The sequence below is a fragment of the Sinocyclocheilus grahami genome, unplaced genomic scaffold (assembly GCF_001515645.1).
Source record: "Sinocyclocheilus grahami isolate Dianchi unplaced genomic scaffold, SAMN03320097.WGS_v1.1 scaffold168.1, whole genome shotgun sequence".
In the NCBI taxonomy this organism is placed as follows: Eukaryota; Metazoa; Chordata; class Actinopteri; order Cypriniformes; family Cyprinidae; genus Sinocyclocheilus; species Sinocyclocheilus grahami.
This window is the reverse complement of record NW_015505347.1, coordinates 221977-237609: the sequence shown is the minus strand read 5'-3', so window position 1 is coordinate 237609 and position 15633 is coordinate 221977. Positions and strand designations below refer to the sequence as shown.

The window sequence follows — 15633 nt, the reverse complement described above, 5'->3', positions numbered from 1 at the left end:
TGCTGCACACATCTGAATATTTGGGTTGAAGTGTTCTGGAACAGTGTTGTAAATACAACTTAACCACTGATTTCTAGTCGTGTCCATTTTTGGAAGACCAAACAAAGTAGTTTCGCTTTCACAACGAAACACAGCGTCACGCACGGCAGGCTAGAGTGTAAGTTCTGTTTAGGGCTTGAGATTTTGCATACAGTGGGATCTAAACCCTGTGACCACATTAACAGTCGAAATTAAACTTGTAACTTGCATAAAAGGTTTAATTGCTTTGAAACATCTGATTTAAAGAAACATTAATATGTAAAACGAACAAGAAGTATTACATTCTGCACTGTTTCTGTATCTGCAAACGGAAGGAGTGACAAATATTAAGACTTATATTCGGTGTGTGTGTGTGTTCTCTGCTGTGTGTGCGCACTTTGGATGGGTAAATGCAGAGCACTAATTCCGAGTATGGGTCACCATACTTGGCCACATATCATGTCACTTCACAATTTGTGCTGTTATTCATGAAGGTTTTTAGGTGTTCGTATGTCGTTACAAGTAAATTTTGCTCACATGTCCATTCATGCGTGTTTAAGGAGATTGTCCAGCAGCTCATAGACAACAGTACAACATTCAAGGACAAAACTGAATTTGCTCAAGAGAAATACATCAAGAAGAAAAAGAAAAAGTGAGTTCAAACCACTTTTAATTCATATTTTGTCAATCCCATGGAATATATCACTGTCAACAAGTTCTTTGCCTTTGTGTACAGGTACGAGAGTGACATAACAATCCTAAAGCCCTCCACTCGACTCCTTGCCATGATGTACCACGGCAGAGAACCAGGGAAAATATGGCACGTGAACCTAAAGGAATACTTTAACCCTTTAACTGTCACCCGTCCCCTCTGTGGGACGCCTAAGTTTACTTCACTATATTACAATTAAATCCTAATCTAATCATGACAAACTATATATCGTTGGAAAGGTCTAAGACTCCTAAATAGATATTTTACCAATGTTTTTGTTAAAAATGATGTAGGAAAAGTAGTGCACCTCAAAAATCTACATCATAACAGGAGTTCTGACCTTTGTCAAAAAAAGTCGTCTTTGTTGCCTTTTATCACACTTTAGAAATCATCAGAAATTACATATCAGTTGAAAACTTTAAATCTCAAAATTCATCCTTTGAAACCCATTTTAAAATCAAACATCAATATCATGTTACAAAATGTTTTCGTTCATGAATTATAAAAATGTAAGTTTGGATCGTGCACTTTCATGTCTATGTTCAAAAATGTGAGTGACAGCTAAGGGGTTAACCATTTACTCATCCTCATGACGTTTTAGAACCCATGAGTTACCTGATATAATTACATAGTTTATTATTTAGCGAAGTATTCTTTTAAGGATTCTTTTCTGTAAGGACACTCAATATATATATATATATATATATATATATATATATACACAGTGGGTACGGAAAGTATTCAGACCCCCTTAAATTTTTCCCACTATATATATATATATTGAGTGTCCTTAAAAGAATACTTTTTAGCTTAATAATAGTTTATTATTTAGCAAAGTATTCTTTTAAGGACACTCAATATATATATATATATATATTAGTAGTAAAGGGACTTCATAAAAAAAAAATTTTCATCTGAATCCCTCTGACCTAAAAATTTACTTGAAGATTTTAGGTTAATATTTTACTGGGTTCTAAACATATTTGAATTCTCCATTTTTTAAAATTATTATTTATATACATTATTATTTATTTACAGTATATACTATGTATTAATATTTTGAATTTTGTTTTCATTCTGTTGGTTTCATTTTTGCTTGTTTTAGTGCGTTTGTAAGTACTTTTTTTATATTTATTTGTAGCTTTAATTAATTTTTATTTCTATTTTAGTGCTTCAACTTATTTTATTTCAGTCAGCTGCCAAAATAAATGCATTTTTATTAAAATTTATATATTATTTCAACTTTATTTCAATTAATTAAAAAATGTTTTGATTAAGTTTAATTACGTTTTAGTTAGCATTAACAACACTGCGCCTCTCTGATGTTGGTTAATGGTCAAATCACATGCAAGTAAATATGTGATCTTTCTTCAAAAAAGGAAAAGAGTTTTATTTTGATTGTTTTTACTTTAAAATTATTTTTAAAATTTTTTAAATTTTCCAGTTTGGGAAACACTGTTCTAGTACGTCTAAAAGTCTAAATATTGTATTGTACAATACTATTATAAAGTGTTGTAAATGTTTTTCCTCTGTTTTAGTCACCTGCGGTACGACACATTGGCTCAGATTTTGACTCTGGGGAACATCCACGCTGGCAGTAAAATCATTGTTTTTGAGACCTGTGCTGGACTTGTGTTGGGCTCGGTGATGGAGAGAATGGGAGGTGATCACACTTTATTTGCAAAAATGAGAATTCTGTCGTTTACTCACCCTCAAGTTGCTCCAAACCTGTATGAGTTTCTTTCTCCTGTTTAACACAAGAAGATATTTTGGAGAATATGGGTAATTAAACGGTTGATGACTTCCATAGTATAAAAAAAAATTGTTGGGGAGTGAGGACAATCAAATGTTTGGTTACCCACATTTCCAAAAACTTGTATTAGTCAAACACTATTACACTGTACTGATGATCCAGATGTTTCTGTTTGTCAGGTTATGGCTCAGTTATTCAGATGTATCCCGGTGGAGGCCCAACGAGAGCCGGCATGGAGAGCTTCGGCTTTCCGTCTCACTTCCACGAGACGCTGCATGAATTCCCTTTATGCAAAGTTAACGCTCTGTTGGCGGGAACCCTGGATCTGTCAGAGAAGGATGCGGACTCTCAGGCCACTGGCAGCGGGAACGGACGATCCGAGTCCTCTCAGGAAACCTCAGGTGTGTCTGAGGAGAAGAACACCGAACCTCAGAGCATGGAGGTCAGCGTCGACCCGCAAGAGGAAATGAGGAGAGCGGAGAGAGAAAGACTGCGAGAGCAGAGGGTAAGGTTTTTCACATGATTTTTACATGCATATTTCCCATCATGGTTGAGTGTTTCTGGAACTACTTTATGTCCCAAGGGTTGAATCATTATTAATTTTTTAAAATAAATTATATTAACTTTTTCCATGCCTTCATCATTTACCTTTGCTGCTTTTGCTTTTATTGTTGTCTAAGACCAAACCTTTTTTAAATGATTTAGAAATAGTTCTAAATATTAATTATCACTAGTTCAAAAAAAATAATAATTATATGGTAATTTAAACAAAAAGCTAAATAAGCACAAACTATTTAAAAATGTATTATATTTGTCAAAGATCTAAACTTATCATTATACAATATGAATTTAATTTAAGTAATTCTAAATAATGATTATAACTTTAAAAAGTTTTTTAAATTTAAACAGATAAACAAACTATTTTGGTCCTAGACCAAAATGTTACTTTTTAAAATTAAAATGTAACTTAAATAACTTTAAATATAATTATATATTATTTAAAAAAAAACATGTCCATTTAAAGAAAAGCTAAAAAACACAGACTATTTAAAGTTCTTTGTATTTGATCAAAGCCCGAAACTTTCCATTTTAAATTATTCATATAATTTAAATAATTATAAATATATTTAAAATCATTTAAACAGCTGAATGACCACAAACTTAAAAAAAAAAAAGTATATTTTTAAAATGTGTTATTCTGTAACCAAATTATAACTGTCCCTCAGTTTTGGTGTCATTTTCACGATGATAAAACATTTTGCCCTTTTGAGTGTTTTCAAAAGTCTACTTGGTTTCCAAGGAGACAGGAGTTTAAAAGAAGAGCAGCTTGAGGTGAAGTGTGTGAAAGGAGATGTGTGAAGACAACAAAACATGCAAAAACAGACTTCTTGTTAGATGCCTCTATATACACTACTTGTATGGCAAGCCCTTTTGACTTTTATTCATTCTCAGGATATGAATTCTTGATATCAACAATTCAATTTTTACTAGTTAAAATGTTCATTCTTGATATCAGGAATTAGATTTCTACTAGTAACAATTGCTATTTTTGATATCAGCAACTACATTTTCACTAGTAACAATGTTAATTCTTGATATCAACAATTACTTTTCAACTAGTAAAAACTATAATTCTTGATATCTGCAAAATAGCCATTGTTACTAGTAGAAATCCAATTCCTGCTATCAAGAATGAACATTTTAACTAGTGAAAATGTAATTGTTGATATCAAGAACTCATATCCTGAGAATGAATAAAAGTCAAAACGGCTTGCCTATTGCCATTCTCAGGATATAAATTATTGATATCAAGAATAATATTTTTTACTAGTAGAAATTAAATTGCAGATATCAAGAATTATAGTTTTTACTAGTTGAAAAGTAATTGTTGATATCAAGAATTAACATTGTTACTAGTGGAAATGTAGTTGCTGATATCAAAAATAGCAATTGTTACTAGTAGAAATCTAATTCCTGATATCAAGAATGAACATTTTAACTAGTAAAAATTGAATTGTTGATATCAAGAATTCATATCCTGAGAATGAATAAAAGTCAAAAGGGCTTGCCATACTACTTGTTTGTGGGATAATGTAACTACTCCGGGTGGAAACGGTCGTCTTTTAAGAATTTTTCTAAAGTTTTACATTAATATTTGATTGGTCTTTCTAAACTTCCAGGCTCGAGAGAAAAAGGTGAAGATGGAGGAGAAGAGGAAGAAGTTAGCTTCAGCTGCTGCTCTGTTAGAGGGCAGAAATGCAGATGGGTATGTTTTGTTGCTTTCTGTTATATAGCAAAAAGAGCTTTGCTAAAAATGAGCTTTGCTGTGACATGTGAATTTCCCTTTGGGATTAATAAAGTCAATCAATCAATATTTTGTATTGATTTAAGCTGTTTTGTATGCAGTCTTCCAGTGATTTACCTAATTAATATGGGGAGGCTGATTGAAATATTTATTTGTTTCAGGTTGGTGATTGCTAGTCGCTTCCACCCCTGTCCTGTGTTAATGGGTCTGCTGAAGTTCGTAGCACCATCACGACCGTTCGTAGTGTACTGTCAGTACAGAGAGGTAAACGGATTGGTTTGTTGTTAAAGAGGCAGTTCATCTAAACATGTTATTTAGCAATATGTCAAAATGCCAGTTGTTGTAATGTCAAGTTCCCAGAAAGCCTAAAAAGTACCATAAATTATGGGGCGTTGTCGCTTTAAAACGATTTGTATGTTTAAGTCAAGTGTTTTAATAACTGTTTCCTGCTATATTTACTGTCTGATCTCTTTTGGACAGCCGCTGATTGAGTGCTACACAAAACTCCGGGAACAAGGAGGAGCAATCAGTCTCAGATTAACAGATTCCTGGCTCAGGCATTACCAGGTAATTCTTTACTACATCCCTGTACACACATAGTTGTATGTATTATTGTTCGTGCTATATTTTCGTTTTTTTTACATGGGGTGTTTCATAAGGTGTTTTTGCTCTAATGCCAGACTTTGATTTGCTGTTATTCTTTTTATTTACACTACTATTCAAGTACTCTTTTTTTTTTTTTTTTTTTTTTTTTTTAGAAGTTAATACTTTTATTAATCAAGTATGCATTCATTTGATGAAAAGACAGCAAGACTTTTATGCTGTTACAAAAAATTCTTAAATTAAATGTTGCTCTTTTGAACTTAATATTAATCCTGAAAAAATGTATGACTCTTCACAAAATTGCAGCACAGCAGCTTTGTATTCAGCTTTGTATCACACAAATAAACTACATTTTAAAATATATTAAATAGAAAACAGTTATTTTAAATTGTAGTAATATTTCACAATATTACTGTATTTTTGTTCAAATAAATGCAGCCTTGGTGAGCATAAACCTTAAAAATAATAACAAAACATTTGAACGTTAGTGTACATCAAGTTCAAAATACAAAAAATTTTAATTTATTATTTTAATTGTCTACTGTTATATAAGATGACTCATGCTGTGAAATAAGATTTTGGTCATACCCCCCCCCCCTAGAAGGCTTCGTCTTAATCTCCCTTTTTTATAAATTTTTTTTTTTTTTTTTTTTTTTTTTTTTTAGAAGTTAATACTTTTATTAATCAAGTATGCATTCATTTGATGAAAAGACAGCAAGACTTTTATGCTGTTACAAAAAATTCTTAAATTAAATGTTGCTCTTTTGAACTTAATATTAATCCTGAAAAAATGTATGACTCTTCACAAAATTGCAGCACAGCAGCTTTGTATTCAGCTTTGTATCACACAAATAAACTACATTTTAAAATATATTAAATAGAAAACAGTTATTTTAAATTGTAGTAATATTTCACAATATTACTGTATTTTTGTTCAAATAAATGCAGCCTTGGTGAGCATAAACCTTAAAAATAATAATAATAACAAAACATTTGAACGTTAGTGTACATCAAGTTCAAAATACAAAAAATTTAAATTTATTATTTTAATTGTCTCCGTTTTTTATTTTTTGCATTGGCACAGTTATGTGTAAACCTTTTTTGTTGTATTTCCAGGAAATACAGATACATTGTGATATAATTACTGTTATATAAGATGACTCATGCTGTGAAATAAGATTTTGGTCCTACCACCCACCCCTAGAAGGCTTCGACTTAATCACTTCTGTATCATTGTTTCAGGTGTTGCCCAACCGGACTCATCCAGTGCTGCTCATGAGTGGAGGTGGAGGGTATCTCCTGTCCGGAACCACGGTCGCTGCAGACGCTGCCAAAGCTAGGAATCAGCACAAATCAGAGGAGCCTGTTGCCAAGAGGCTGAAACTGGATAAGATTAGTTCATCATGTGACAGCTCTGCCTAGGCAATTAGTTTAGGTTAACTTAAGTGAGAAGAAACCAAATCAGTGTTGGACTCACACATGCAGGCAGTGCTTTATTCTCTACGAGTTGCACGACTTTATTATTCAAAGTCTGTTATCTACTGTGTTTATTTCTTTTTGACAAGATTTGCATTTAAGAGTTACATCAATGTTCTCATCTTTATTTATTTATTTTTTTTAGCAAGATGTGGAGGAAGGAAAACATGCGCTGCATTTTCGGCATCCTCTGCACTTGGCGAATAACCAAGTTTCAATAATAATTATTTTTTAAATAAATTTCAGAAGGCATCCAGCATCAACACAAATGATAACCACATTCATCAGCTTTGGTCCCATAATTACACATTTTATTAAATGTAAACAATGCAGAGATTCTATGGACCGCCATAAAGAACAACAACAATTTTTAAACATACTGCATTTTTCACAGTTGTAAAGTAGCATGCTCTTAAATGCATTCAAATTTAAATGCATTTAAATGCCCAGTACGTGGGCATTTAGTTCTTTTAGGTTTTTTTTTTTTAAGAATATTTTAGGATGTAATAAAGAGAGAAATGATTCACATGGTATTATCAAGCTTATTTTGCCTTTTATAGACCGTTTTGTTTCTCAGACTCTAATATTAAACACGGACTTACACCAATAACAATATTCTAATGCAGTTGTAATCAGGTACGACATATAGTAATGCATTCATCTAAAGCAGCCAAAGCACACACAAAGCTCATGGAAAATCAAATCAGGCAGTGCAAGAAAATGATGGCTCAGATGGTTCTAGGAATGGTTAAGTTGTCTCTTTCATCTGTTGATCCACAGAGGCCAGTTTCTCAAGTTCTTTTAACTGAAAGAAAGAACAAGAATTAAATGCAGTACTTATGTTTCAAAACTCTTTTAAGTGATGCTTAAAAACTATTGCTTTAATCAGTCCCTGGAGTTTTGTGTGTATGCGCATTTTGCGCAATCATTGCAGTCTGCCATAAAGTTGTTTCTTTATGAATGAAAAAAATGTTGTTGCTCTAGTGAAATATACTATTTCCACATTCCCAGTAGGAAAGTTATAGGGAAGTACCTTTAGTTATTCAATATCCCTGCCATGTTGAGGATGATGCTCTTAGCATCCTGAGTTTATCCCTGTACACCCTTAAGTAAATGCAGTATTACTTTGTAATTTGCAGGCATATCAGATAACTCCGATATCCTTGTAATAGCACAGCATTTGGCTTAAGTAGTCACTGTAGAGACATTGATGCTGGAATGTTATTGCCAATTTTTGGTGCAGCTAAAGTTCCATGTAGTAAAGAACTGAAAGGAGTTACAGTCTACCCACATCCTTTCTTAGTCATGCAACTTATGCATGTTGAAGTCTAGCAAGCAGAGATACGTAAAAGCTACTTAAAGTGAAAAATCTGGCATCATTTTCAGGAGCTCCATGAAGCAAGTCTTGATTGTGTTGATATCGTTTATTACTTGCAATGCATCCCTGTCTTGTCCTAAATGACTTGGGTCAGTGAATGCTTTTTTATTTCCATTTGTAATATAGCATGTAGACTTTGTGTGGCCATTTGTTAAATTGGGGTTGTGAAACCTAGTGCAGAGGTCTTCAACCCTGTTCCTGGAGTCCCACTGTCCTGCAGAGTTTAGATACATTCCCAAGGTTTCCCCAACAGTACACATTTTGGATATCTCTTATTTGACACACCCATTCCAGGACTTGCCATCTCCACAAACAAGTTTATGAGTTGAATCAGAATAGGGAGACACCAAAAATGTGTGTACTGTCAGACAAAATGTGCAAAAAACTTTATCTTTAGGGGTACAACAACTTGTCACTGGGGCAGTAACCTTAACGGGACATATTTATATTTTATTTATCCTAAAAGGTACATATTAATACCTTGCAGTAATATGGACCCTTAAGGTAGTACTATGACCCTTTTAGGGGTACGAAGATGTCCCTTTAAGGGCACTGCCCAATATGATATGCTGTTGAAGCCCTGAAGATAAAATTTTTGCACATTTTTGCTGGGAGTCTATTGTTAAGGGGCCTTCAAGAACAGGGTTGGGAACCATTGGCCTAGCGGTTAAAGGTCTTATGGTTTCAGACCTAACAAGTGGTAATACATTAAGTATTAACCTTAAGAAAGACTTGTAACCTCTGGTAACTCTCAGGAGACGATACTGGTAATAAATGTACTGTCACTTGTACAGATCAGACTATACCTCCTCTGGTGTGATAAGCTTCTGTTGGGGGACACCCTTTTCCTCCTCGGGTGACTCCTCCTGTGTAAGCAGGCCTCTTTTGTACCGGAGAGTCTCAGCAAAGTCCTCTAGTTTATGGTAGGGGTGCTGGTCAGTACTTTCATCCACCTTATGGCCTCTCTTGTACCAGGCTGGATGGTAGTATCCTCTGTAAATCCACGGGGAACGCTTCTCATAGATGTCACCTTTGTTAAGTAGACGTTCCTGTAACTCATTCTTCTTTTTTGTTAGGTACCTCAACGCAGCCTCCCTGTCCTGCTTCTCCTCTGCAGAACTCTGGTGTCCTTTCTTCAGCTCATCTTCCTCCTCTTGGCTGGTTAAGTGATGCCTCTTTTCATTAAGCTCATAAACAATCTCTTCTTCCTCTTCAGGTGAATGGCGCTTGAGGGCATTGTCTGTTGAGTCATGGAGACTGTGAGTCTTCTCTGAGATGGGTTCATCTTCATCCTTGAGCTCTGTTGAGTCGCCACGCTTGTGATGAAGCTTCTTATGGTGATATCTGTGTGTAGGCTTCCAGATCCTTTTATCCATTTCCTCACTTTCCTCTGAGTCCTCATACCTTTTTTTCAGGGGTCTTTCCTCATAATCCTCTTCAGATGAGTCCCGTTTGTGGTGCTTCTTATGGTGGTATCTATGGGTGGGTTTCCAGTATCGCTTTGTGGTACCCTCGTCTACCTCTTCTGATTCTTCAGACCTCTCTTCCCGTGAGTTTAAGTCCTCATTAATATGCTTGTTCAGCAGGTCTTCATTTGGTTTGTAGTGCCTGCCATCCCCATGGCTCCTTTTTTGGCTGAAGCTTGGGAAGTCTTCTTGACTTCTGTCATAGTCTGGTTCTTCGAAATCCTCATTCTCACTGCGTTTGTGGTGCTTTTTCTTGTGGTGGTATCTATGTGATGGTTTCCAGATCCGCTTCTCTCTTTCCTCACTCTCCTCATCCTCTTCTTCTCCATCCCCATGGTTTCTTTTGTGGGTGTAACTTGGGAAAAATTCTTGGCTTCTATCATAGTCCGGCTCTTCACGTTTTTCTCTGCTGGTCAGAAGACGACTCCTTTTATATTCATATAGAGGGAATTCCTCCTGGCTGCGCTCCTCATCGGGATTATCACGCTTGTAAAGGACAGAAAAATGTCTTTTCTGGGGAAATTCCTCTTGGCTTCTCTCATCGTCGGGATCTTCCCTTTTATGCTTGTTGCCTCTTTTATAGAAACTTGGGAACTCTTCCTGGCTCCGTTCATGATCCAGTTCATCACGTTTTTCTTTGATTCTTCTTTTCATAAAACTTGGGAACTCTTCCTGGCTTCGTTCATCATCCAGTTCGTTGCGTTTTTCTTTGATTCTTCTTTTCATAAAACTTGGGAACTCTTCCTGGCTTCGTTCATCATCCAGTTCGTTGCGTTTTTCTTTGATTCTTCTTTTCATAAAACTTGGGAACTCTTCCTGGCTTCGTTCATCATTCAGTTCATCACGTTTTTCGTGGATTCTTCGTTTCATAAAACTTGGGAACGCTTCCTGGCTTCGTTCATCATCCAGTTCATCACGTTTTTCTTTGATTCTTCTTTTCATAAAACTTGGGAACTCTTCCTGGCTTCGTTCATCATCCAGTTCATCACGTTTTTCATAGATTCTTCGTTTCATAAAACTTGAGAACTCTTCCTGGCTACGTTCGTCATCCATTTCCTCACGCCTGTCTTTGATTGTTCTTTTAAAAAAATTTGGGAACTCTTCCTGGCTCCGTTCGTCATCCAGCTCCTCCCGTTTGTTAGCTTTGAGAAGATCCTCAATGAGTTCCTCCTTGACTTTAGACTCTCCTCTTGGCTTTTTAATCTCCTCTTGAACTGGTTCTAGAGTGTCTTCCTCCTTTTTCACAACTGATGAATGACCTGATCCTAAATTCATGGAGAGATTAAAATTGGCACAAAACACTCATGCAAATGATTTGTAAATCATTTTCACTCCATTGCTTATGCATTGCATGAAAACATCAAATTATTCCACAGTCTTGGAGTGAAAGCACTGACCCGAAACTGTCTCATCCACCAAGCACGATGTACTGAGGTTAGAAACTGTGACAATGATGTAGTCTGACTGTTATCAAGTTATATGCCCAAATTATACATTTAATGGATTTAGATGTAAGATCAAACGGAGTTGTGCAAGAATAACCTGAATAAGAATTCTCCAATTAAGTTGTTAACAAATAAATGAAACGTTCTCCTCAATAACACAATGAAGCAACACAGTGTGAACAGTGCAAAGTAACGTACCTGGTGTAAGGATGTTTTTGCATTCTGGATGCAGCGGAGTATCATTGGTCTTATACAGTGCCTTTGAAAGGATGTGAACTAAACACTGGGTAAGCTGAAATTAAAGTACATACTTTAACCAAAAGGAGTAAAACAATAAATGCATTGTTTTTTTTCTTACGGACATAGAAGCTACAGCATACCAGGTCCTCTCTTTGGCTGTCCTGCTCGACTGGCATGGACTCTCCATCTGGGATAGTAAAAGCCTTGAATTATATTTGTGCAAATCACAATGTAAAAGCTTATTCATCTCGATATCACCAATTATCCATACGTTTTACTCGTGTAAAACCCGCTTAAAGCAAACTCCCCTTGTGATCTTCTATTTATTCCGCAGCAAACGGTCTTGTCGCTGACCATGGTGCTGAAATGATTTATTCAATGATTCTTTGTGTACATTCAGATTATTTCACTTACCTGCAGCGAAGAAAACAACCAAGCAGATTAAAGCCGCAAACTTCATGATGCACACTGATGTTTTCTGCTCTTGTTGTTATCCGGAACGGCTCTTGTCTTTGCAGTCTTAAGCAGCAGAGAGGAGCTCTGTTTCTCGTGCTGCAGCTCAGAGCGCGCGCTGCGTCTGTTTTGAGCTCGCGGTGGGACACGCAGGGTCTGAGCTCGTGAGTTTGTGGGTTGCTTACGTCACGACCAATGTGAACCCTTAATGAGACTTTAATTAAATTTTCTGATTTGTGATGTCGGTGCATTTATTATTATTTTGTATTCATATTCAGCTTATCGCCTTCCAGCCCAAGATTTTTAGCCTATGTGTCGAGTTACATAAAACAGTATAGAGTATATAAGTGTGAAAACTAACCCTGGTCTTCCCTATATATTTTGTGACTTATTTTATAAATCTCATGTGTCCCTTCCAGTCATACGTGATCTTGTGTATTACAAAGAAAAATACAATACCAGCAACTCAATAAGAAGTCATTAAATTCCTGCAAGATCCTGCAGTACTATATTATTAATTCAATTAATTGTTCATCCTATCTAAATAATGCTTATTGTAAATTATTGTAGGCTTTATAATTGAATAAACAGACTCCTATGAAATCGGACAGAATGCTGTGCAACTCTCAGATGCCCACTTCGTTCATGGTTGATGTGTGTCGTGAGGGAATTGTGAAACTGCAAACTAATGTTTGGTACAGGTGCTCTGAGTTTCAGCAGAAGGATTGCACCTGGGATGCTGTAGTTGCTGTGGTAACGGAACCGTCACGGGGCAGTCGGAGTTTTTAAGAGCTGCAGAATGTTAAACGAGAGGCTTTGATTTATCATCCACTCAAACAGAACAAGGGAAGGGCCACATTTCAGTCTTGTCAAAACCAGACAAGGGCACTAGTGACGATGTTTTCTGGTTCACGAGTGAGAAGGAGCAGTAATTTGCCATTAAATTTTCATGTGACAATTCAATTAAGTAACGGACAGTAGGTGTAATCAGGCACGTGCAGAGGGTGCTTGAGCACCTGCCCCTTTTCCCCTTGATGCCCAAAGTGCCCTTTTGTCGAGACAAATTTTTTTTTTGTAATTAAATGCCATTTTGTGAAGGCCTGCCCAATCTAACTATTAGTAAAGTGAATGAATAATAATTTAGTCGTAAATAAAATATAAAATTATCCACATGATGATGACCTTTCACCTGACGATCTCATCCGGGACGATCCCTCACGTTATCTGAACTTAATTTTTTTTTACCTTATTTTGTAGTCTTATAAAAAAAAAATGTTTTATCAATTTAACTGCATATTTATTGAACTACATATTTTCCATATCATCTCTTCTTAGTGTTGACTATAGTCACTATTAAAGTTTGTCTTTCATTTTCTTAATGCCTCTAGTGCTTTAGGATGTTTTGTGCTGATTATAACAGTTTGTACACAATATAGGCTAATTATTCACCTTAGAGTTTAGTCATTCACTGTTACATTTATCACAGTACATTTGTAGTTATCAAGTGTGGGTGTTAGAGATTTAACACCTTTTGTGTATTTCTAGTTTTATTGTATATGAATTAACATTTAATTGACACCGATAACGACTATAAAGATGTATAATTTCAGATGTTTAAACATTCTCAATCAAAAACTCAAAGCTGTTTCTTATGAGTACTAACCTTGCTGTTTGGCATTGCACTTGGCATATGAGATATCTGACTGAGCTATTATACTGTCAGTTATGAGGCTGGCTCTGAGAAGCATTGATAAATGTCTTTTAATTAAAAGACAGCATAATGAGTCTCTTGAATAAATGAGTGATTGCATAGCCCTGTCTCACCATAAACTAATGGATTTCAACATGCACTATTGATTTGTTATAAACCAGAACACGAAGCAAGTAATATCTGTAGCATCCCGGTATTTATCACATTTATTGTCATATCTCTCTCTCCCTCCCCGGGGAAATCGGACGCTCTGGCACGCTTGGAAAAAGAAAACACAACGTATCCATCATGCTTGTGAAGCTCGAATGCAATGAATTATACAGACATCTTGCCTCTAAAGCCGAAATCCCTGTTCATAATTTATTGAGTCAAAAAAAGAGTGAAGCTTTTAGAGTCATCGCTGCGCATATGTAGACACGATAAACAGGGAGAATAAGATGCAGGGTGCAAAGTGTACCTAGTACATACTAGCTGATTTACTAATTGAGTTGAGCTCAGATGGGTCCCCAGAATATTATCAGGTTTGTTTGGCTTTAATCAAAGTCATTTGCATGCAGAAACAAAAGATGGTGGCTAGCAGAAGAGTCTGCACTTTGAGGGCTTTACTGGCTTTGATCTCCTTTTTGGATACTCGGCATCATAAAACAAGCTATATTGCTGAATTTATATTGAATATCGCTGGTGGTCTGAGGTTGTATAGTGAATATATTGTGTGACAGCTTCCTCGTGAAATTCCAAAGCGCTTTGTCAGCATGCACACAGCATATATGTCAGATATTATATGTCACAGTCTATAAAACAGTATGGCACAGAAATAGCTCCTGTTCTCTTATATTGTACATGCACTCACTTTCTTATGCTAAAATGCTATATGAGCATTAATTAGTTAGTCACTAAACTTAGGCCTACTTTCTTCCATATCGGTGTATATGCCCATAATTAATCTAACTGATACAATATATGGTAAAATCAGTTCTTTCACAGTCCAAGAATAAATCTATTCGCTCTCTATTTCTAAAGGAAGTTGCCGCTAAGTCTTGCTCTGCTTATTGGTCCAAATTTGTTAATAATCTTAAGTGGGAAAGTCTTTGGTTATTGCCTCACAAGTTTTTTGTTACAAACAAAGTAAAAGAAATCTCTTTCAAAATAATTCATATACTCTATCCTGTTAAACATTTTCTCAGTAAGTTTAAGAAGGATATTGATGTAGCTCTTTGCACCTGGAAACAGTCCCCCACATTTTCTGTCATTTTAGTTATGTGAAAAAGTTATGGTATGATGTCTCTGTTTATCAAAGAAAAGGTACTCTTTCCACATTCATAGTTTTCTAACAAAAAGCGCTGTTTTACAGTGGTTTGTAAAGAATTGGAAAACTATTTTTGAACTATTCAATATAGTACAAATAGAAAGGCAAATAAAACGGTCCACTTGTGTTCTATCTTCAAAATCTTTGAGTGATATAAAGGTCCTGCATGTCTGTGATTGTAATTTCTTTCTTTCTTTTTTTTCTCTTCTCTCCGTTGTTCCCCTGGCTTCATAATGTCGTACTGTTTTTGTTTTTGTCATTTAAAGCATAACAAAAACGTACATTCTTCCAAAACAGATGTTTGGGAATGAAAACCGAAGCCATTGGCCTTATTAGAAATCAGTGTGCTATCATAATGAACTTGCATTTCAAGGTAAAAAAAAACAAAAAAACTTGCATATTCATATTTTATCACAAACTGCTTCAGCTATGACACTTGCAAAATATTACAATACTGTATTTGTTGGTTTTAACTTGGTTATTCATGGATTCACAATATCAAATATATTTCATGCACCCTCGGGCATATATTTATATTAGACACACAGATCATTTTATTATTGATGGTCTCTGGTCTACATCAGACGGATATCCAACAAACAAAGAAATAGGGTAATATTAGGTAAAGGAAATCGTGACCACAACAGGTTTTTGAGGAGTTTAGGTGTTTTGAAGGGTGTATAGTGTCTGTTATAGTACAAGCAGTGCTGCAGTGAAAGTGCTACTCTTTTTTGCATTCAATGATGAGAAGCTACTGTGTTCATCTG

The 15633-nt window shown here is 35.4% G+C and overlaps 2 protein-coding genes across 2 annotated transcripts; one reads left to right on the top strand and one right to left on the bottom strand.

Annotated features, from left to right (window-relative positions):
• Positions 1-506: 506 nt before the first annotated feature.
• On the top strand, positions 507-7400 carry LOC107593280 (tRNA (adenine(58)-N(1))-methyltransferase non-catalytic subunit TRM6-like). Its single transcript, XM_016282935.1, has 8 exons — positions 507-670; positions 755-838; positions 2269-2393; positions 2663-2988; positions 4664-4749; positions 4950-5052; positions 5269-5355; positions 6634-7400. The coding sequence occupies exons 1-8, from the start codon at positions 507-509 to the stop codon at positions 6811-6813; spliced, it is 1155 nt and encodes a 384-aa protein (XP_016138421.1). The 3' UTR covers positions 6814-7400.
• On the bottom strand, positions 7336-12871 carry chgb (chromogranin B). Its single transcript, XM_016282881.1, has 5 exons — positions 11811-12871; positions 11537-11583; positions 11355-11448; positions 9052-10976; positions 7336-7672 (listed from the first exon to the last, which is right to left on the bottom strand). Exons 1-5 carry the CDS (start codon positions 11854-11856, stop codon positions 7616-7618), a joined length of 2169 nt encoding a protein of 722 aa, XP_016138367.1. The 5' UTR covers positions 11857-12871; the 3' UTR covers positions 7336-7615.
• Between the last annotated feature and the right edge of the window lie 2762 nt (positions 12872-15633).